This window comes from Rana temporaria, chromosome 2, assembly GCF_905171775.1.
Source record: "Rana temporaria chromosome 2, aRanTem1.1, whole genome shotgun sequence".
Lineage (NCBI taxonomy): Eukaryota > Metazoa > Chordata > Amphibia > Anura > Ranidae > Rana > Rana temporaria.
Window position 1 is genome coordinate 207180125 of NC_053490.1, and position 24816 is coordinate 207204940.

The 24816-nt window shown below is 37.9% G+C and overlaps 1 protein-coding gene across 1 annotated transcript in view; it reads right to left on the minus strand.

The window, feature by feature from the left end:
- LOC120926418 (gamma-aminobutyric acid receptor subunit gamma-3) overlaps positions 1-24816 on the minus strand; it is a 318111-nt gene that overhangs the window by 120226 nt on the left and 173069 nt on the right. The window contains exon 3 of the mRNA XM_040336316.1: positions 821-958. Within this exon, the coding sequence (XP_040192250.1) occupies positions 821-958 (138 nt within the window). The remainder of the gene's footprint in view (positions 1-820; positions 959-24816) is intronic.

The following is a 24816-nucleotide window of genomic DNA, read 5'->3' on the forward strand; positions in this document are numbered from 1 at the left end:
AATGGCAAAGTGAAAATTCCCTTAAAAAGTGAACATCATATTTGCCTTTAATAAATCAACACCATAATGCCCACTTATATTTTACATAACAACTTGCTTCCTAATGCCGCGTACATACAATTGGTTCGTCTGATGAAAACGGTCTGATGGACCATTTTCATCAGACGAACCGATCGTGTGTGGGCCCATTCGGTTTTTTATCCATCGGTGAAAAAACTAGGAACTTGTTTTAAAATTATCTGATGGTTAAAAAACACGATAGAAAAAAACGACCGTCTGTGGGCACGTCCATCGGTTAAAAATCCATGCATGCTCAGAATGTCGACGCATGCTTGGAAGCATTGAACTTTTTCTCAGCACGTCGTTGTGTTTTACGTCACCGCGTTCTGACACGATCGTTTTTTTAACTGATGGTGTGTAGGCAAGACTGATGAAAGTCAGCTTCATCGGATACCTGATGAAAAAAATCCATCAGACCGTTTTCATCGGATGAACCGATCGTGTGTACAGGGCATTATAGTTTGTTTTAGTTACAGTATAAACTGCATTTATCTAGGAACTACAGAAGTTCCCAGAAAACCACTATTGACCATAAAGCATAAAGAGACCCACTTATTCTATTATAATTACATGTGGATAATAAATAATTTGACATAAAAAATGAGAACACACAATTTTCTGTTGAAATCCACGTTGTAGGCTTTTTAATAAAAAGTAATTTATGTTTTATGTAAATGCATCTTTGACTACACATGGTAGTGTATATTAAATCTTTTAGAAAAAACAGAATTATATTGGTTAGTGGTAAATTGATTCTTACCTGCCGATGTTTTGATAATATCTGATGTGTTCCTGAGACCCATAAAGTCAAATTGGTAAAGTCTCCAAGATTTTTGATTTGTAGCTTCCACTGAGTTTTTCCTCCATCTGTATATCATTTCATCCTTTGGGTAACCATCTGTTAACAAACAAAGATCTTATCTTTATCAGTCAAGTGAAGCACTTCATACTGCTTTGTCCTTGTAAGACATTGTCTAGCAAAGTGTTGCTTCTAATATTTAGAGGGAAATCATAATTAATTAGCTTTGGTCAATTTGATTTTGTTTTTGTTTTACACATTTATTGCAAGTTTATCAATTATTACGGCTTTTATTAATATAAAAACATTATTTTGAAAACAAACTTTTAACCTTAATACTGCTTGCAGGTGAATCCAACAGCAAACTTACATTAAGAGGAGGAGGGAAATGCTGCCAATGTGTGAGTAATGGCCCATACACACGATCCGAATATCGTACAACAGATTGTACAACTTTTTTCGCTTAATAGTCGCAAGTAGAAATTGAATAATTTATTAAGTCATGAAAATTCGACTGAAATAAAAAAATTGTAAGTGATGTCATGTGTTGTAATGTATTTGTATTGTATTTTTGGACGACAACTATACTGACTAAATGAAAATAATGCGATCTGGCATCGTACAAGGAAAATTTTCGTGCTTGTCCGATTTTATTGGATGAACTGTAGTGATCGACTCTCGAAAGTAGTATACACACAATCCGAAAATCGTACGATTCTTCCTCGGATGATCATTTTCGTCCGATATTCGAATTGTGCGTACGGGCCATAAGTCTACAGTGTATTTATTACCTTTTCCCTGCTATTTAGGTTTATTTTATGTCACAGATGTTACATGAACTTTCAGAACTTGCAGTTGCTACTCTTGTTATGGTAAATATGAAACATAAATTGTAATATATCACCCAACATCACAATTGTCAGATTAAAAAAGGAATATAATACATTTTTAATCATATTTTTACTGTTGAACAGAACACATAGATATAAAAGGAGATATATGTTAAAAATACTATAGATTTCCTATAATAAACTATATATTAAGGAGGAACTCCAGATTCCACCATGACCATCATGTAAAGCTGGCCATACACTGTTCATTTTTTTGCATTAGACCACTGGGCTGAACGAAAACACATTTCTCCATTCAACTAAACATGGTGGATGGAGAAATGTACCCATGCCAGAACACTGTATTCTGACTGCTGAACTGTCAGAATACACTGAGCAGCAGGAAATTCCTTCAACTGAAGTTGATCAAAGAACTGACTGCTGAACTGACTGAATTTCAATCAGTATATGACCAGCTTTTTTTATGTATAAACATGTTGTAGTAAATTTAATTCTTTACCTGCCTTCTGAAATCCTTGCAAAAGGCAGATAAAGACTTCTTTACACTCTAAGGTCATCACAGTGAAAAAATATGGCACTCTTTACGTCTGGAGGAAAAGAGATTTAATCTCCAAATACAGAAAGGTTTCTTCACTGTAAGAGCTCTGACAATGTGGAATAGACTCCCTCAAGAACTGGTTTGGTCAAGCTCAGTAGATTGCTTTAAAAAAAAAGTTGATTCAAGGAATATAAGGGATCAGTAAGGACATTTTCCCCTGCTGGAGCAAAAAGAAGAATTGCACTTACAGTTGCATTGGGAATACTAAAGCACCTCAGGTGTAAAGGTATTTATATTTAAAATAAAGGCAAACTGACAATTCACTTTGCAGGAGGATTTTCTACAGAGCCTATACAGAATGGAGTAAAGCTCTGCTGACTTCCATCAACCAATCACATGCAAGCAAATCTGCTTCATGATTTTATTTTACTTGTATGGGGTTGGGTATTCATTGCAAAGTAAAAACTTTACCACATTTACTAAACTCTGGTGCAAATTCTCTTGCAAAGTGCAAATTCACTTGCAATGTGATATTTTTCCAACATGAGGGAAATCCACTTTTAAACAGTTGCTATGGAAACAAATGTCCTTTTTAGTAATGTTACCTTCTGCTCCTTTTCTGGTGGCAATTCAAATTTTTATATTTGCATGACAAGGTTTAATGTGGAGTTGGGATTTAAAAAATCACAGAAATACAGTAAGCTATTTCTTACATTTATGCAATCAACAATGAAACAGATGTTTTCAAGACAACTCATAAGGAGTTCATACGATATGAGGAGCAGAATGACAGAAGCCAGAAGAGTGCCTTCTCTAATTACTTTTATTGGTGCTTCTCAACTTGTCAACTCCTTACCAGTTCCACTTTTTTTTATCAATCCAAAAATGAACACTGCTCATACATGCAAATTAGATTATTTAAAGAAATTCTACTGATAAAAAATGAAAGTAATGTAACAACAAGGACTAAGAACAAAGAATGTAGACGATATATATTATTTTTAGGTCTCTTATTACCCACCATGTCACACATGGCTACTCTTTACTGAACACAGTTCTTTTACAGTCACTACCCAATTTGTCAATGTCACAATATATATTTGGTGTACACAATCTATCACTATGTACAATACGATCACATTGAAAAACATCAAAAGTGTGGATGAGGGAATTGTTTCATTTATTACATTTTTTTTAGTTTAATATGTATGGGCTGCTTTACTATTGCTTTACAAAATAATTACTTTATAGACTAATTAACAGCTAATATATGTAGTGCTACCCCCACAGGACCCACTGGTATGTTACCGGGTTTTTCCCACTTTTTGCTCCGCTGCCAGGCACAAGGTTGGTTCACACCACCAGATGCACACACACTTAAGTTCATTACTTCAGTGACCAGGGGTCTAGGGGTTTTGTTTTTGTTGTTTTATTGGAGAACTTGGATAGGGTAAGGTATATAGTGGGATACTCCCAAATTAAACTATTCACACCAAGGACTCTAATGTTGCGTACACACGACCATTTTTATTGGTCTAGAAAAAACAATTTTTTTTTCAACCCGATTATTGTGAAGCCTGCCTTGCCTAGACACGATCGTGAAAAAAAAAAATGCTTGAGTAAAGCGCGGTGACGTACAACACGTATGACGGCACTATAAAGGGGAAGTTCCATTCGGATGGCGCCACCCTTGGGGCTGCTTTTGCCGATTTTGTGTTAGTAAAAGTTTGGTGAGAGACGATTTGCGCTTTTCAGTCTTCGTGCTTTTCAGAGTGACGAATGTGCTATCTCCATTACGAACGCTAGTTTTACCAGAATGAGCGTTCCCATCTCATAACTTGCTTTTGAGCATGCACGTTTTTTTCACGTCGTTAAAGCCTACACACGACCATTTTTTACTACGTGAAAAACGACAACGTTAAAAACAACGCAAAAAAATAGAGCATGTTCTACATTTTCAATGCCCATTTTTCACGTCATGAAAAATGCTCTGGAGCCCACACACAAACGTTTTTAATGACGTAAAAAAAAGTAATTTTTCACATCGTGAAAAACGGTCGTGTGTAAAGCACCACCGGAAGGCTTTTCTCTCTGTGATCTCAGACCAGATGCACTATAAACTCTCCCTCTGTCAGCTAAGACCAGTGTCAGCCACACAGACTACAGGCCATCAGGTCGCCCACCTGAGGCCACATGACAACAAGTGCTGGGGGAGATAGCGCCTCTTCCCCAGCCTGGTGCAATCATCTGCTAGGAAAGACCAGGAGCCTATGTGCTCCCAGAATATAAATACACACACCAAACATGTCTTGGGGCACCTCCCCTTCCAACTGGCTCTAGCTCCATCTATATTCATGCTGCCCATCTGCCTATTCTCCACCTATAACCCAGAACATTCCTAGATTACTAGGACACAGGGGCACTCAGATAGCAATAATACATTAAAAAAAAGGTGAAAGGAGGGTGCTTAATTAAGTGTATAAACTATATAATGTTTAACAAACACAGTGCTCTGACAAAACCACATGGATACGACTTCTTTAGTGAAAAATAAAGGAATGTACAGCTTGAGCAGGATTGTGTCTGCACACATAGGAGAAAAGCCTGGATCTGGGATAGTGTCCTCATGATAGAATTGCAGATGGAAACAAAAAATAAATAGCACCCATAGCGTAATAACGTTTTATTTAAAAATGGAATATAAAAAAGGTAGCCAATTGGCCTCTTACATTAATAAGTACCAACCCGGCCCTGGGGCTGCAGGCGTGTAAGATACACAGATCTTTGGGGATCCCGCTCGCTTAGGGCTTTCAAGCTGCGGCATCGACTCCCTCCACTGTTGATGGCTCCACAGACACCAGGGATGGCGTGAGTAATACACGTGACCAGGTATTGCCGCCGACGTATGTTTTGTAATGTTTACATCATCAGGGGGCATGACGTAAACATTGCGAAACATACGTCGGCGGGAATACCTGGTCACGTGTATTACTCACGCCATCCCTGGTGGCCATCATGTGGTAAGCGCATAATTTTGTCAGAGCACTTTGGGTGAAGATGACATATTGTATCTTGGTGGAGGAACTTCACTTCACTTAATATTGGGATTCATTCATTTATTTATCTTGTTATTCACGGACTGAAAGATTTATTGGTGGATAGCTGTTTGCTATCTTTCATTTACCATATTATTGTTGTATCATTAATGCACTTGCATTTTATATATAGATTGTGTTAAACATTATATAGTTTATACACTTAGTTAAGCACCCTCCTATCACCTTTTTTTCTATCTAGCACAGTTATTACTGTGTTGAGGAGCAGCTGTTGGTATTTGTTATATAAGTTATTTATATTCTCAATACTAGTTTTGGTGCGGAATTCACACCCTTTTTTTCACAGCAATAATATATTGTATAGACCCAGTAATATATAATGCAAGTAATATTGATTACAAAATGAACAGTCATAACACCAACACTATGATCTAAGTGATAATTTTGGTAAAAATTCCATGGTTAAAAGAAAGAAAAAAATTCTAATGCCGCATACACACGGTCGGAAATTAGGTCAAGAAAAACATGGATTTTTTCTGACGGAATGTTGGCTCAAACTTGTGTTGCATGCACACGGTCACACAAATCTTGTCGGAAATTCCGACCGTCAAGAACGTGGTGAGGTACAAGACATACAACGAGCCGAGATCAATGATCGGAATTGCATGCAGACGAGTGGATTTTCCGATAGGAACTTTTCTGTTGAAAAAATAGAGAACATGCTCTCAATCTTTTGTTGGCAGAAATTCCGACAGCAAAAGTCTGATGGAGCATACACACAGTCATAATTTCCGACCAAAAGCTCACATCTGACATTTCTTGTCATAATTTCCGATCGTGTGTATGCGGCATACCACCTATTTATACAGGGGAAAGTGTACTGCAACCTATATAGGCAGCAAATGACATGAGTTAGTGAGGGGCTAAAACTTTGTGTTTGTAAGAGTCAACAAACATCCTGCAGTGGGTGTGTTTGGGAACACATTCTCAGATTATGTGGTTAGCAACAAAAAGGATTGGGTGGGTAGGTGCTCTCTAGATATGTCTGGATGAAAAATGGAAGTGTTGATCATGTAGACTGTGGTCACTGTATGTATCTCAAGGTTTAAACTTACCACCGTTTACTCCAAATCATCCAGTGCCTCCTTAAGGCTTCCAGACACCAATCTGATTCCCACTGCCATCACCAAATACTGCCATAACCAATATGAATGGTACTTGCAAATGCTAGGCTTGGGACAGATTTTGAGGCTGGTCATTGGACAGTCATTAGTGCTCTGTGGGAATGTTCCTTTTCATCCAGAAATAGTGGGACTTTAAACCAGGTGTCAGAAGAAATGTGTCCTAAATAGGACTCCTCCTTGTAGTAGCAATACGATTTTGCTCAAAAAAGTAGTATGATCAAACTATTGTTATATAGTTTACCACATCTACTCATGCATACTCATGTAGCAACACTTAGTGGAGTTATAATATAGTATCTTAAAATAAGTGATGCTGTAGGACAATATGATTACAGTGCATTTAAGAATGCAAATCATCAGTCCATTTTTATTTACAGTGCAAATGAACTTTATGTAAATTTTTTCTCCAACATTATGGAGTAAATTTATAAAGCAGTGGATGTTACTTTAACCACTTACCCCCGACCATTTTGCTGGTCAAAGACAGGGACACTTTTTGCGTTTCGACACTGCGCCGCTTTAACTGACAATTGCGCGGTCGTGTGACGTGGCTCCCAAACAAAATTGACGTAATTTTTTCCCACAAATAGAGCTTTCTTTTGGTGGTATTTGATCACCTCTGCGGTTTTTATTTTTTGTGCTATTAAACAAAAATAGTGACAATTTTGAAAAAAAACAATATTTTTTACTTGTTGCTATAATAAATATCCCCCAAAATATATATATATATATATATATATATATATATATATATATATATATATATATATATATATATATATATATATATATATATATATATAAAAAAAAAAACTCTTCCTCAGTTTAGGCCGATACGTATTATTCTACATATTTTTGGTAAAAAAAAAAATCGCAAAAAGCGTTTATTGATCAGTTTGCGCAAAAGTTATAGCGTCTACAATATAGGGGAAAGTTTATGGCATTTTTATTAATATATTTTTTTTTTACTAGTATTTGCAGCGATCAACGATTTTTATCATGACTGCATCATTATGGTGGACACTTCGGACACTTTTGACACATTTTTGGGACCATTGTCATTTTTACAGTGATCAGTGCTATAAAAATGCACTGATTACTGTAAAAAAGTCACTGGCAGTGAAGAGGTTAACCACTAGGTGGTGCTGTAGGGGTTAAGTGTGCCCTAGTGAGTAAATCTTACTGTAGGGGGTATGGGCTGTGTGTGACAAGACAGTGATCACCGCTTCCGATTACACTAAGCGGTGATCACTGTCATTGTCACTAGGTAGAGCGGGGAGATGCTTGTTTACATCAGCATCTCCCCATTCTTCCTCACCGTGAGATGATCGCGGGTATCCCCGCGGCGATCAAGTCCGCGGGTTGTCCACAATGCCGTAATCTTAAAGGGGACGTATATATACGTCGTTCTGTCTGTTCGTGCCATGCTGTCGACGTATACAGTCGCTCGCTGGTCGGCAAGCAGTTAACCATCCATGCACTGCAGTTGTATCTTCTAGGTGCATGCAGTTAAAATGACAGTGATTCACCTCTAGTGAATGTTTGGTGAAAATCACATTCACTACTTTATATGCTGCATAGGAAATAACAGTATGGTCCAAGGTCATTGTAAAGGGTTATCAGGGTTTATGTTTTTTTGCAAAATGTACCAGGGCTCTTGATGTATAAAGTTCCAGTAAAGCCTACATGATGCAAAGGAGATGTTTTACAACAAATAATAAATTAAATACAATTCTCATAATGTACACAATACATTATATAAAAGAGCACAGATACAGTTGCTTATGTTTTGGTTAGTTTATGAAAACTAGATTAAAAAAGTAAGCTGGTGCCAGCAGCTATAATTTTTCTAGCACAAGCAAGAGATTAAATTACCTGATCGCCTTATTACTTGTTATGGCAAAAAGGACCTTTTTTTTATCTTTTGCTTTATTTTTGCTATAAACCTACCACAATGGTTAAAAAGAACCAAGATGTCTTAAAGGGTAATTTATCTAGAAACTAATAAAGGTTACAGTGAAATCTGCATGCAAATTTCCATGCAGTCTTTTTCATTTGCTATGTTTGTGTTTCAACAGAGATTGAAATAAAAATTGCAGTTTTGTTAAATTCACTGACCTATTATAACCTTACCAAACTTTGCAATGTTTCCTGCTAAAACGAATACATGCTGGGAGTGACTGGTTACTGCTAGAACCATGTTTACTTCTCTTGCCCACATTTTAGGCTTGAAGATTAGTTAAAACTCCAAAAATATGTTTTTTTTTTTTTTAAAAGATACCCTAGAGAATATTGGTATACATATTTTTTTATGCTATGTCACACACAATATTAGTACAATTTATGAAACCCATACTTTTAGTAAAAAGTACACTAAAGTGAAAAAAAGGACATAAATTTTGTTTGGGTACAACGTCGCATGGCCACGCAATTGTCAGTTAAAGCGACACAGTGCCGTATCGCAAAAAGTGGCCTGGTCATTAAGGGGGTAAATCGTTCCGGGTTGAATTGGTTAAGGTAAACAACCTTTCGTGTACAGTAACCCCCCTCAGCCTCCCCAATACTTACCTGAGCCCCATCTCGAACCAGCCATGTTGCATGAGAAACTTGGCTGTCTAGGACTCTCCCTCCTGATTGGATGAGACATACAACGGGTGGCATTGGCTCCTGCTGATGTCAATGAAAGTCAGTGAGCCAATGATGAGAGAGGGGGTGGTGCCAAATAGGCACACAGAGCAGTGGCTTGGCTCGGGTGCTCCCATAGAAAGCTGCTTGCTGTGGGGGCACTCAGCAGGATGAAAGGGCTAGGAGCGCCGGCAAGAGACTTGAGAAGAGGAGGATCTGGGCTTCTCTGTGAAAAAACACTGCACAGAGCAGGTAAGTATAACATGTCTGTTATTTTTAAACAAAAACAAGACTTTAGTATCACTTTAAGATAATAGCAAAAAACAATACCAGGCCCTTTGAAATTCCTAAGAATTTTTTTTAAGTTTTACATTTTACTTCGCACTTCAGCAAGCATATAGAACAATTCATGAAACTTTAACCATCAGTACAGAAAATATAGCTCACTGGAGATCATAAGTGGTTAATTAAACTGAGACAGCATGGTAATGTCATAGCAAGAATACAATGTTGCCATATGAATAAGAATTAGGAACACTTTCTGACACCATACGCTCTGCTCATAGTCAAGAAGGCAATAAGGCATTCCTAAGCTCAAAAGGACTTATTTTAAGAACAATTATTTGGTGAGTAAAATGTCCAGAATGACTAAAAATAGTGAGAAGAAAAAGGGAAAGAGAGCTGTGGAAGTCTGGATAGATTAAGAAGTAAAAGAGAGGGTAGACATTCCAACACACTGGGGCTCGCCCCATACCCCGACTATTCCTGAATGGCTTAAATGCATATGCAAAATAGCAGAGATGGAAGAACTGATCTATATAGCACATGATACCGCTACCAAATTCTCTCGCATATGGGCATGCTGGACCCATTTCCAAACCATGGACAGAAACAAACGTTTAATCAGTCTAGACCCCACCAACTTTGCGAATTAAACACAGACCTAGAAACATTTATTCCCCAAGCAAACAAGACTTCTGAATATAGGCACTGGGCCTCCCTCCCCTACCCAAAGCACGAGTCTGGGTGGACATCACATCAAGAACAAACAACGCCACTACTAATAACTTTTCACAAAAATTCTATTCCATGAATCTTTAACATACCCCCACTTCTATCATATCAGAATGTTGCCACCTAATGCCTGCAAGGTATACTTCACGGAGACCAAGGGGGTATACCCCCCCATCCACCACCCTAACACCCTTCCTTTTCACCACCACCCTAACCCCCTTCCCGTTCTCCTCCTCTTCTGTACCTTTACCTACACTCCTCATATAATATAGACAACCCTAAACCACCTCATGGCTTTTCATATTATTATTTTGAAACATTGGCTTGTACCAAATTTAACACTTAATCTATAACATAGGAGGTACAGATGCACTTTCGATCTGAATTCTACTGAATAATTTAATTAGTTAGTCTCCGTTATCCTAATTTCAAAATCGCGACCTTACAGAACTGAGACTCCAACTACACATACAATACCCCGTACACTGAATATGACAACGGCTGATCCTTTTCCGATGATTGTTTAAAATGCTATTATATTGACAAATGTACTTTGTTTATGTCACTAACATGTACTATTCTTTATTTAGCTTCAATAAAACATTGTACGGTGAAAAAAAAAAGGGAGAGTAGAGTGGTAGAGGGTAAGCCAATGACATCACTAGTAGATCCTGACCCTTTGTTAACAGTCATCTGTCATTGGTGGTCCTGGCATTCGCTTGAGGTCAGACGCACACTTCTCTCACTCTCCCCTAGCCTGCATGGGTTTCCCTCTTAAAATGTATAACAGACCTGAAGAGCCTGGTATTAAATTTAGGGAGAACACCATAAAAAAAAAAAAATGAAAAAATAAAAATAAAACCACCTACTATTGACAAACAGAAACAGATCAAAATTAAAAACATGGGGAACAAGAAGTGACACAGTAACAGAGCCTGCCACTGACAGACACAAAAAGTGGACTTACTCTTCACTCTCCCTGGCCACACAAACTGCGATGATTAACTGTCAATAGCAAATATATAGCACACAATATAATACTGTGCAGCACATTGCAGGATACTGAAAACTCACTACACTAACCTGTCTTTCCCATAATCCATTGTCAGATGTCCCTCACTCACACTAAAATCACCAACATAATGACAAAAAGGCTGCTGGAAAAGCAGCCTTTCATAGTGTGTGGGCTACAACTTTACTGTGAACCAACATTGACCAAAGTATTGCACCTGACCATGCAAAGGTGCATAACCTTTGCCAATAATGGCTCAAGAAATGCACTGTGAGACATTTGGCAGGAGGAATTCTTGGTGAAAATTCTTAGAATATTTGAATATTCTTTGAATATTCTTGGATCTTTACCAAGCAGAGAATGTTTGGATAAAACGTTTAGCTCATCCCTAATACCCATCCTGCATTCTCACTTTCTGCAAATGCTGGTCACCATTATATCACCAACATACTCCAAGTAACATTACAGTTGATGGTGCTGCAGACACCCCCCCCCCTTCACATCCGCTGTCACAGAGTTACATGCTTCAATTTTAGCAAGCCCAGTTTCTGGACTGGATTCTTACTGCCCTGGTGCCAAAAGCATTATGGGCCATTTTCCCAACCCCTTCCAGTCACTTGTATGGCTATGATGATAATTCATAGTGATTTTTTTTAAGTTCAAACTGTCATACCCTAGCCACAGGTTACACAACACCAAGATAAGGAGATAAAAGGGAGCATTTTAGGTCTAGTATAAAACATGTTTATGTGGGGTGAAAGAAAAATTGGCCACTCACATTGAAGAGCAAAAACACTGTTTCATTAACAAGTTGAGGCATCTAGTAGAAGTCCTCAGCACAGCAAGGCACCTGGGTCCAGACAGACACAAGAGTTAGGATAGTGGAGTAACCTTTAGGGCCAAGAGGATATACCAGGGGGTGCCAAACTAAGTGCAGTATTTTACACACAGTATTGGGTGCATGTAAATTGGCAACTCACATGATGGAAATTAATTAGTGCTTAAAGTATCACTGCGGTTGGCAGCTGACCTGTACACGTGAAGCGTGGAGTCCTATCTTAAAATGTGGAGTCTTTCTTGTCCAGTGATGGGGCCCAGGACCAGCTGTAGTGAAGGAAGCAAAAATATGGCGGAGGACTCCCTTGAAATACATATGTGACCAGATGTGGTGTCAGGAGGACGAGGTTACATGTTTCAAGGCCGCCCAAGCCTCTTTATCTGTGTACATTCAGCATTTATTGCACCATACACTCCTTTTCCCATATACACGCTCAGGGACTGCACTGGACCAGTCACCAGGTATAGCACTGTTGAAGGAAAGGATTCCAGAGATTGCTCCACAACTGGAGGTATGGGTTTTATGTTCTTTTTTTAACTAACTTCCTATTACTGGTATGGTGAACTTCGGTCTTAAAAAAATGTATGTACACTTTAACCACTTCAGGTCTGGACCCTTTCACCCCCTTCCAATCAAGGCCCTTTTTCAGTTTTCCTTGCTCCCACACTTTACATGACAATTACTGAGGTATGCGACACTGTACCCAAATTACGTTTTTATCATTAAATAGAGGTATTTTATCACCACTGTTTGTTTTTGGATTTATAAAGATTGTAATTTAAAAAAAATAAGCCCTTTTTTCATAAAGTTTTTATTTTTACAAGTTATTTCTCACACACAGCATAGGCATACTTACAATTACATCCCAAAACTCATTCTGCTATGCCTCCTGAGTATGGGAATACAACATTTTTTACAGCCTACATCAGGGATATGCAATTAGCGGACCTCCAGCTGTTGCAAAAGTCCCATAATGCCTCTCCCTCTGGATGTCATGCTTGTAGCTGTCAGAGTCTTGCTATGCCTCATAGGACTTGTAGTTCTGCAACAGCTGGAGGTCCGCTAATTGCATATCCCTGGCCTACATGCATGGAGGGTGCAAAATCCAAGGAGCCCCTTCAGTCATTCTAGGGGTAAAAAATTATACTACATCTAATTTCTTGACTACCTATTTTGAAAAGCAAACACTCCCAGGTATTTTCTAAAAGGCATAGTAAGTCTTTTGAAAATTTATTTTTTGCTACAAGTTTTTGTAAAATGCAAGAAAGAAAATTAAAAATTAAAATTTTTATTTACACAAAGTTGTCAATTTATAAGATATTTTCAACACACAGCATAGCAGTACTTAGAATTAGACCCAAAACACATTCTGCTAATCCTCCCAACTATGGCCATATCACAAGCGTGCATCTAACTTCCTGACTACCTATCACATTTTTGCAGGCCCTGGAGAACCAGGACAAGGTGTTTCACTCACAAAATGACCTTGCTTTGGAAAGAAAACACCTCAAGGTATTTACTAACATGCATGGAGAGTCTTTTTTTCCCCACAAAGTTGTCAATTTAAAAAGAGGTTTCTCACTCCTCTTAAATATGACAATACTAGCTGTGTGAAGCCTCGTACACAAGCTCGTTTTTCTCAGCAAGAACCAGCAAGAAAACTGCTGGCAGAGCCGAGTAAACCGAGCGTTAGTACGAGGCTTTCAGGTTTCTCGTCAAGAAAACTGCCCAGAATCTCGACGAGAAAAATAGAGAACCTTCTCTCTATTTTCTCATTGTGATTCTTGGTAGTGTTTTCCTGCAGAGAAACCTGAGCGTCTGTATACTTACCTGTCGCCGTGGAAACCCGAGCATGCTCAAAATGACTTAGACGCATGCGCGGTAGCTTCCAAGGGCAGTGTAGGGTGCAGCAAGATGGCGGCGATGGCATTGAATGTGACGAGCGTATGCTCGTCGTATGCGATGACTTCACCGTGTTCTTGCCATTCAAAAGAACGGCGGTTCTTTTGAATGGAGTGTCTGTACACTCGGGTGGCAAGAGATTCTTGCCAAGAATCTCATCAGGAAAAACAACGTTTTTTTCCTGACGTGATTCTGACCCATGTGTACAGGGCTTGAGTCTTTTTCAGTGTCTGGACTGGTTATGTACTGATCATTGTATCTTGTGTATCACACAAATCAACCAAATGGGTCAAAATTAATATACTGTAATGGTATCCTCTGTACCAGTGGTAAGGCAATATAGCTTAGTGTAGCATCAGTTCCAGTTGCTATAAGACAAGCAAGCCTAGCATACTGGTGCATGTTTTTTTGCAAAAAATGCTTTGTTTAGTGTACAGGAAGTGCAGGAGGCTGAAGAATAGAAGAACAAAAGGGTTCCTGTGGTTCCAGGAGTACAGTTGTCCAAAGCGGATGGCTAATACTGGTGTCTCACACAAACATAGTCAGCGGGATGTACAGAAGGCTTAGATCATGCCGCAGAGACATAGTCATCAAACAGGCACAGGATCGGTTCATGCAGCATAGTCAGAAAACAGGCCATGGTTAGTAAAGTCCATGGTAAAGGCAACACTGCACTGGTGTGGCAGTGAATAGGGACAATGTAACTGGTGTAGTGAATCAGGGACACTAACTGCTGTAGCGCTGATCAAGGACAATATGACTAATGTGGCAGTGATCCAGGACACTGGGACTGGTGTGGTGGTGATCAAGAACAGTGTAACTGGTGTAGTGGTGATCAAGGAAAGTGTAACTGGTGTATCGGTAACTCACGTGGGAGGGATCTGAAACAATATGACTGATGTGGTGGTAATATATACTCATTTACAATTGTTTGTCACCATAGCAGTGCAGTACTGCTGGGGGGGGGGGGGCATTAGTTTAAGCAATGTGTCTTTAACTGTGCAGTATAAGCAATGTGTCTTTAACTGTGCTTGGCATCCTTTTATGATGCCATTGTTTACTATTGTGATTGGCCACAGGGATCACATCGTACAGGGCTGCTGTACTTGGCCCTGAACACTGTGATCACTGTGACCAATCACAGAGATCACAGTAGTAAGCAATGGTGTTATAAAAAAGGTAATATTCTGGGGCAAGGTCAGTAGCTGAGTGAGCATACAGGATGTCCCACAATAATAACAATTAGCTTATGTAAATATAGGGAAAATGGCGCTTACTCAACTATTAATAGATAAATATGTGCAATTGAATAGTTTACCTTAATGAGTCCTGTATAAATACGTTGCAAACAATATAAATGTGCAAAATGGCAATGCCAATTGTAAACAATTGCAAATAAAATGTGCAAAATTACAGTTGTGCAAAAGTAGCAAACAAAGTGCAAATAACAATCCGAAACTTCCAATCCAGTGGATGTGCAAAACAATTCTCTGTGCAAACAATTGTTCAATGTATATGGACTGCTCACATACACGGTGCAATCCAATTCTGATTGACACTGTGCAATCCAATTGTGAATGGCCAATGACAAATGTAAATAAACACTTGCAAATATAAACCAATTTATCTAGTGTGAGAACGCCTTTATGTTGGCAGCTACTTGTTTAGTGTTAGTTGTTCCTTTTCACCCTTGTTGTTTGCGCATTAGTATTCCTTGTACACAATTAGCTCATGTAGTATATACATAAAGTATATACATAGACAGTCCAACAATTAATGTTCATGTAGAGAAGTTGATAGGGGTGGATAAAAAGCGTCAGCTATCCTGAAAGTAAGCCAGCCATGTGTGAGAAACAAGAAGGGGGAGAGAAGGAAGCGCCAGCTCAGTGCAGAGATTTATCAGTCTATTCATCAGTAGATTGAGGCCGCGTACACACGGTCGGTAAAAAACGATGAAAACGGACTGAAGGACCTTTTCATCGGTCCAAACCGATCGTGTGTGGGCCCCATCGGTCAGTTATCCTTCGGTCAAAAATTTTTCAACTTGCTTTAAAATTTAACCGATGGACTGATAACCGATAGGTCGAAACCAATGGTTAGTATGCAAAAGCATCGGTTAAACACCCGTGTATGCTCAGAATCAAGTCGACGCATGCTTGGAAGCATTAAACTTTGTTTTTTTCTGCACGACGTTGTGTTTTACGTCACAGAGTTCTGACACAATTGTTTTTTTAACTGATGGTGTGTAGGCACATCTGTCAGCTTCATCGGTTAACCGATGACAACGGTCCTTCGGACCGCTCTGATTGGATGGACTGATCGTGTGTACGCTGCCTAAGATGCAGTTACACAATGCAAGTTAGTTTCCAGCTCAGTAGGTGTACGGTGGGAGGAGGGGAATCTTTCTCAGTTAGTCCATCGGCATAGCACCGTTCGTGGAGATGTATTGTCCGATTGAAAGCTCCATAGGCGTCCTGCGGCCACCAGGAAGTAAAACCAGTGTGGAACACAGGTGGAAATTACATCATGGATGGATGGGAGCAGAGAGAGAATTCTTCTACTGAGCTGGAAACTCACTTGCATTGTGTAATGCAGCATACACACAATCGGAATTTCTGAGGAAAAAAGTCTGATGTGTGTGTTTTTTCCGGCGGTGTTTTGAAATAGAACATGTTTTATTTTTTTCTGATGGAAAAAAATAATAGGAAATTCATATCGTCTGTGTGCAACTCGGAAGAAAAAAAAAAAAGCATGCTCAGAATCAAGTCGACACATGCTTGGAAGCATTGAACTTAATTTTTCTCGGCTCGTCATAGGGTTTTACGTCACCACATTTTGGGTTGTCAGAATTTGGTGTGCATGCAAGCTTGAACGGGGGTTCCGACTAAAAATTCCAACGGATTTTAGGGTGTTGGAAATTCTGATCGTGTGTACGGGGCATAAGTGCATCTTAACTTACTAATAAATAAATCTTTGCACTGAGCTAGTGCTTCCTTGTCTTCCCCCTTCTTAGCACTGGTGTTATAAAGGACAAGCCATTGTTCACTACTGGACATATGATCGCTGTGATTGGTCACAATGATAACATGGTGCCTGGGCAAATCCTGAATGCATACATGAGCAGGAGATGCAGGAGGACGTACATACTACCATCTCTAGCAGTTATATATGGTATATGTTTTTTAAGTTTTTCCTAATATCATGTTCTGATATTTGCATAGAAAAAATGCTTAATATATTTTATAGCTTAAGAATAAAACATGTTTCGATTCCCTTGGTGGATTATCTCAGTTTTGAATGGCATAGAAATTTACATAGGCTAATTTAGGTTGATGTTTGAAAATATATTAGCTAAAGGTTAGGTATTTAATTGAGACATTTTATAGTGTGATTTTTTTACTAATGCAGTAAAGGAAAAACAATTTATTTTGAAGACAAAGAAGTCAAATGGATTTAACAAATTAAAAAGCAAATGTGTGACCTGGAATGTTAACACAATGTGCCATTAATGCACTTAATTAAGGCAAAGCGCTAAGCCTTCAGCTTTAACCATAGAGTATAAAAAAGGAACATGTAATACTTCTGTATATCTTAAAGGAAACCTGTCATAAGAGAAAAATGTACTGTATGTGTTCTACATAGCTGGAACATACCTGTGTTCCAGTCTGAAAATGCTAGTGTTAAAGAACTTCTTAAAGACTCATTTAATTGTGGTTTGCTTAAAATTGTAAAAATTCATCAACTTTCAAAATGAAGAATCTCTGAACGAGAAGTTTCTAAAATAGTGTATTAAATGCAATTGGTGCAGAATGGTTTGGAAAGCTCCTGTCAGCCTTGTCTGAAGAGATGATTGGACCAAAAATCAGCCTAGGGATACTATGTTAGGCGAGAGGTATCTGGTGGTACTGCCAGTCAACCTAAGGGTGCCTAGGCAATGGCAGAAGCAGATACAAGACAGAAATTGCGTTTTGAGCAGCCTTTGGTTTCTCTCTTCTAGAAGCTTTTCGAAACCTAAACTGCCAAAGGTAACATTGAAATTAAGATTCAGCCAAAGAGATCCACATTCATGCAAAGCAGGACATAGTTTTTCACAAATCTGCCCAATTTCCCTATCAACACAGTCAGTGTTAATGAAGTAATATCTCCTGAAGCACTATTGTATTCTGGGGAGCGTGCCAGCAGAACATAATAATTAGTGGTGCCGGTTATAGCCAGCAGCACCTATCATTTGGGAAAAACCCAACAGGCTGGTTGTGCAGAAATCAATTGATAGATCATACATGGATCAAAATCAATCCAGACCCTGCTGAACCAACCAAATGTTGATCAATGATCAGCCTAAGTCTAATGTCACATCATCCAATGGATCAACTTAAGGTCAGGGTTCTGATGTCCATACTTGTTTGGAGTTGCTCATATTTTTTTTCAATTTCATGCAAATTATGAAGAAGTTATTTTATCCAATCAATTCTGGCCTGAAAGATTGCATCTAAGTACAATAAAATAAATTAGCTTACACATACAACTAACTAAAATGTTTCTCTCTATTTGATTGCTGTGTTTTAAAATCTACATCAAAAATCAAAACTGAAAGCTTTTAAAAAATATGCACACATAACTGGGTCTTTCATGGATTTGACTCAGCTGACAATATATAAAAAATAGTGGAAATAGTAGATAAGTGGATTACTTTGTACATTAGCACGATTTGTCTCTGTGGGGCAAACATAAACAACTAATAGAATGTAATCGCAATCTGTGACTTACTAACATTGATTTATTTAAGTTCTATATCAATGAATAGTTTGTCATTTTACAGAAATAGTAATAGGAACATAGTGGTGTATTTTAACTATCAATGGTAAATGTGTGATTTACTTACTTATATCACCTCTACTTTGGATACCTTTTACCATCTGTGCCTATTTAGCTCCAACTATCACCTCCTCCTCCAGCTATATCGCTGTTTTCTTTATATATTATGTTAAATGCAACAATTCTTCTGCCTGGAAATGTGGTGGGAGAATTAGGTCCACATGCTGTGCTGCGCCCAAAGTCTTCCCAAATTAAAATATATTTTAGCTGTAAATTATACTGTTTCTTTTAACCATTTTAAGGAGAGGGGTGAAGAATTATGGAAGAGCCCTGGGGCCATCATAAAAAAAAAATACTAAATTCTGAGTTTCAAAGTCAGAATTCTGAGATTAAAAAGACAGAATTCTGTGTTTCAAAGTCAGAATTCTGAGATTAAATGTCAGAATTCTGTGTTTCAAAGTCAGAATTCTGAGATTAAATGTCAGAATTCTGAGATTAAATGTCAGAATTCTGAGATTAAATGTCAGAATTCTGTGTTTCAAAGTCAGAATTCTGAGATTAAATGTCAGAATTCTGAGATTAAAAAGACAGAATTCTGTGTTTCAAAGTCAGAATTCTGAGATTAAATGTCAGAATTCTGAGATTCTAAATATAGTAGTCTCTATTAGGAGGATTTTAGGAGCAATTAGCAATAATGTAGTAACACCCATAGACCATCATTCTGCAGACATACAAGTCTGGTGCTCTAGATATAGATCTGTAAATCTATCTTAGTTACAGCATACAGTATGGAGAAGCAGGCAATGCTGGGCTCTCTGGTTCCTCTACAGTCCCACAGTTTACTGTCATTTGCTCTAACATAAAGAGGGATGCTGAAAACGAGTGTATTGTGTGTGTGAGTGGGGGGGGGGGGATGACACAGCTTCCATAGATAACAGAACACAATGCACCCCAACTTTTAGGAAACATTGCACTGTTGCCCCAACAAGAGGGAATTGTGAGCACAATGTGTGTCTTTGTTCAGAACGGATTGATTATAGCAATTACATGTCTGGACTAATTCTTACAGAGAATGAACCTCATATTACACAAATCGATATAGGTATATAGCTTGAGAAATAGCTCAATGCATAGAGTGACAGACTTGTGATTGATATTTTGTGGGTTCGAATCCAGGAGACAGCACAATTTGTTTTTTAGTTATATGTATATATACATATTATTTTATACATTGCTCTTAGATTAAAATAGAGATGTCCCAATACCAATATTAGTAAATCAATATATTGAAAATGTATATGTCTTCAAAAAATTAAGCTCTGAGCTGGATTCGAACCCAAAACTTAAAAACACAGAAGTCTATTACTCTAACCATTGAGCTATAACCCAAATCATAAAACTCTGCTGTTTTTTTTAGGTTTAATATGGGGTTCATTCTCTGTAAGAATTAGTCCAGACATGTGATTGCTATGATCAAGCCGTTCTGACCATAGACACACATTGTCCTTCTGCCTTCTAGCCATTCACAATTCCCTCATGTTGGGGCAACAGTGCAATGTTTCCTTAAAGTTGGGGTGCATTGTGTTCTGTTATCTATGGAAGCTGTGTCACCCCCCCCCCCCTCACACACAGAATACACTCGTTTTCAGCATCCCTCTTTATGTTAGAGCAGATGACAGCAAATGGAGGAACCAGAGAGCCCAGCACTGCCTGCTTCCCCATACTGTATGCTGTAAGTTAAATAGATTTACAGATCTATATACAGAGCAAAAGACTTGTATGTCTGCAGAATGATGGTCTATGGGTGTTACTACATTATTCTTAATTGCTCCTAAAATCCTCCTAATAGAGACTACTATATTTAGAAACTCAGAATTCTGATATTAAATCTCAGAATTCTGACTTTGAAACTCTGAATTCTGAGATTAAAAGTCAGAATTCTGAGATTCAAAGTCAGAATTCTGAGATTAAAAGTCACAATTCTGAGATTAAAAGTCAGAATTCTGAGTTTCAAAGTCAGAATTCTGAGATTAAAAGTCAGAATTCTGAGATTAAAAGTCAGAATTCTGAGTTTCAAAGTCAGAATTCTGAGATTAAAAGTCAGAATTCTGAGATTCAAAGTCAGAATTCTGAGTTTCAAAGTCAGAATTCTGAGTTTCAAAGTCAGAATTCTGAGTTTCAAAGTCAGAATTCTGAGATTAAAAGTCAGAATTCTGAGATTAAAAGTCAGAATTCTGAGTTTCAAAGTCAGAATTCTGAGATTAAAAGTCAGAATTCTGAGATTAAAAGTCAGAATTCTGAGATTAAAAGTCAGAATTCTGAGTTTCAAAGTCAGAATTCTGAGATTAAAAGTCAGAATTCTGAGATTAAAAGTCAGAATTCTGAGTTTCAAAGTCAGAATTCTGAGATTAAAAGTCAGAATTCTGAGATTAAAAGTCAGAATTCTGAGATTAAAAGTCAGAATGCTGAGTTTCAAAGTCAGAATTCTGAGTTTCAAAGTCAGAATTCTGAGATTAAAAGTCAGAATTCTGAGATTAAAAGTCAGAATGCTGAGTTTCAAAGTCAGAATTCTGAGTTTCAAAGTCAGAATTCTGAGATTAAAAGTCAGAATTCTGAGATTAAAAGTCAGAATTCTGAGATTAAAAGTCAGAATTCTGAGTTTCAAAGTCAGAATTCTGAGATTCAAAGTCAGAATTCTGAGATTAAAAGTCAGAATTCTGAGATTAAAAGTCAGAATTCTGAGATTAAAAGTCAGAATTCTGAGATTAAAAGTCAGAATTCTGAGTTTCAAAGTCAGAATTCTGAGATTCAAAGTCAGAATTCTGAGATTAAAAGTCAGAATTCTGAGATTAAAAGTCAGAATTCTGAGATTAAAAGTCAGAATTCAGAGTTTCAAAGTCAGAATTCTGAGATTTAATATCAGAATTCTGAGTTTCTAAATATAGTAGTCTCTATTAGGAGGATTTTAGGAGCAATTAAGAATAATGTAGTAACACCCATAGACCATCATTCTGCAGACATACAAGTCTTTTGCTCTGTATATAGATCTGTAAATCTATTTAAGTTACAACATACAGTATGGGGAAGCAGGCAGTGCTGGGCTCTCTGGTTCCTCCATTTGCTGTCATCTGCTCTAACATAAAGAGGGATGCTGAAAACTAGTGTATTCTGTGTGTGAGGGGGGGGGGTGACACAGCTTCCATAGATAACAGAACACAATGCACCCCAACTTTAAGGAAACATTGCACTGTTGCCCCAACATGAGGGAATTGTGAATGGCTAGAAGGCAGAAGGACAATGTGTGTCTATGGTCAGAACGGCTTGATCATAGCAATCACATGTCTGGACTAATTCTTACAGAGAATGAACCCCATATTAAACCTAAAAAAACAGTAGAGTTGTATGATTTGGGTTATAGCTCAATGGTTAGAGTAATAGACTTCTGTGTTTTTAAGTTTTGGGTTTGAATCCAGCTCAGAGCTTAATTTTTTGAAGACATATACATTTTCAATATATTGATTTACTAATATTGGTATTGGGACATCTCTATTTTAATCTAAGAGCAATGTATAAAATAATATGTATATATACATATAACTTAAAAACAAATTGTGCTGTCTCCTGGATTCGAACCCACAAAATATGAAACCCAAGTCTGTCACCCTATGCATTGAGCTACTTCTCAAGCTATATACCTGTATTGATTTTTATGTGTAATATGAGGTTCATTCTCTGTAAGAATTAGGTCCAGACATGTAATTGCTATAATCAATCCGTTCTGAACAAAGACACACATTGTGCTCACAATTCCCTCTTGTTGGGGCAACAGTGCAATGTTTCCTAAAAGTTGGGGTGCATTGTGTTCTGTTATCTATGGAAGCTGTGTCATCCCCCCCCCCACTCACACACACAATACACTCGTTTTCAGCATCCCTCTTTATGTTAGAGCAAATGACAGTAAACTGTGGGACTGTAGAGGAACCAGAGAGCCCAGCATTGCCTGCTTCTCCATACTGTATGCTGTAACTAAGATAGATTTACAGATCTATATCTAGAGCACCAGACTTGTATGTCTGCAGAATGATGGTCTATGGGTGTTACTACATTATTGCTAATTGCTCCTAAAATCCTCCTAATAGAGACTACTATATTTAGAATCTCAGAATTCTGACATTTAATCTCAGAATTCTGACTTTGAAACTCAGAATTCTGTCTTTTTAATCTCAGAATTCTGACTTTGAAACACAGAATTCTGTCTTTTTAATCTCAGAATTCTGACATTTAATCTCAGAATTCTGACTTTGAAACACAGAATTCTGACATTTAATCTCAGAATTCTGACATTTAATCTCAGAATTCTGACATTTAATCTCAGAATTCTGACTTTGAAACACAGAATTCTGTCTTTTTAATCTCAGAATTCTGACATTTAATCTCAGAATTCTGACATTTAATCTCAGAATTCTGACATTTAATCTCAGAATTCTGACTTTGAAACACAGAATTCTGACATTTAATCTCAGAATTCTGACTTTGAAACACAGAATTCTGTCTTTTTAATCTCAGAATTCTGACTTTGAAACTCAGAATTTAGTATTTTTTTTTTATGATGGCCCCAGGGCTCTTCCATAAAGAATACATGGAAATGTGTTTATTTAGAGAGTAAGCAAAGAATTATTAATATTATTTAAGTTTGCTGGCATAACTTGGAGGCCATACTTTAAAAAAGTTACAATGGTTATCAAATAGAATAGAGGTTAATTTTTCTTAAATGATGGTACCCATTATTCTTTGTTTTATCTCTATAAAATGTAGGGATGACTTTCTACAAGCTTTACCAATAGTTTGTCATGTAGCCAAAAAAATACATTTAGCATTGCATTCTCTAAAGCAGTGGTCGACAACCTTTTGGACCTCACGGACCACTAAACCCACGATTTTGAACTTCACGGACCACTAACATAAATTTTACATGTGTTATACACAAAATGCTCTGGCTCTCTGACCCCCCCCCCCCCCCACACTCTGCATCATGATGCTGCCTTACACAGACTAATGATTGGATCTCACCTCCTTATTCAGCCATGTGCTTGAGCTCCATGCTCCCTCCCACAGTCTGTGATCAGCACTGCAATTGGAAGTCTCCTCCTTCTTCACCTCCCACTCTCTGCACTACTCCTGGCGCCCCCTCTGATTTCTCCCATTCTCTGCACTACTCCCGGTACCTCCCTCTGAGTTCACAGGAGCCAGAACTACAAAGGAGGCATTGGATATCAATAAGCGCTGACAGTATTGACTGTCAGTCCGCATTGAGAACAACACTGGAAGCAACATTTGGCGGTATACATCCACCATGATATTGATTTGCATCTGCTCTAAAGCACAAGGCGAGAACTGAAGGAGAAAAATGTATCAGTTTTACAGGAGTCATGAAACAAAGAGAGTATTTTATGTGCATTTTCCTGAGCTAGAGCATTAATGGAAAAATCAGCCATTGCTGACCAGATTTTATTCCATTCACTAATGTCTAGAGATTCCCCCATGTCAGGTTCCACATCAATAACATACTGTAGGTAGTTTTATTAGTGGAGATTTGAGAAGTGCATAGGAGTTTAATAAGATCGGGGGAGTAGAGAGCTAATTTGCATATTTTGTCAAAGGGTGTCAAAATTGTTAAACAGGTTGTGGTATTTGAAAGACAATTTTGTAAAAAATCTGTAATTTGAACTAATCGGGATGATTCTGATGAGCTGAATCCTGAGGTTTTGTGGAACTAAAAATGTATTTAAGTATCTTTTGCTGTTCAATTTTGAGTATATGAGATGGAATGGAAACAGGCAATGCCCTAAATCAGTGGTCATTAACCCACTAACAGGCCAGGTTTGCAAGAAAACTGAAATACATCCCAGGTGATATAATTTGCTGCTCAGTAATTGCAGTATTCTAGTCTGCATTTTCCCAAGGTTATACATAAAACCTGGCCTGTTAGTGGGCTCTGAGGACAGGGTTGATGACCACTGCTCTAAATAAATCAAGTAGTTTTGGGAGATATGACATTTTCACTGCATTTATATGACCAATCCAGGATAATAGTTATGTACTCCAAGTGGATATCAGTTGAG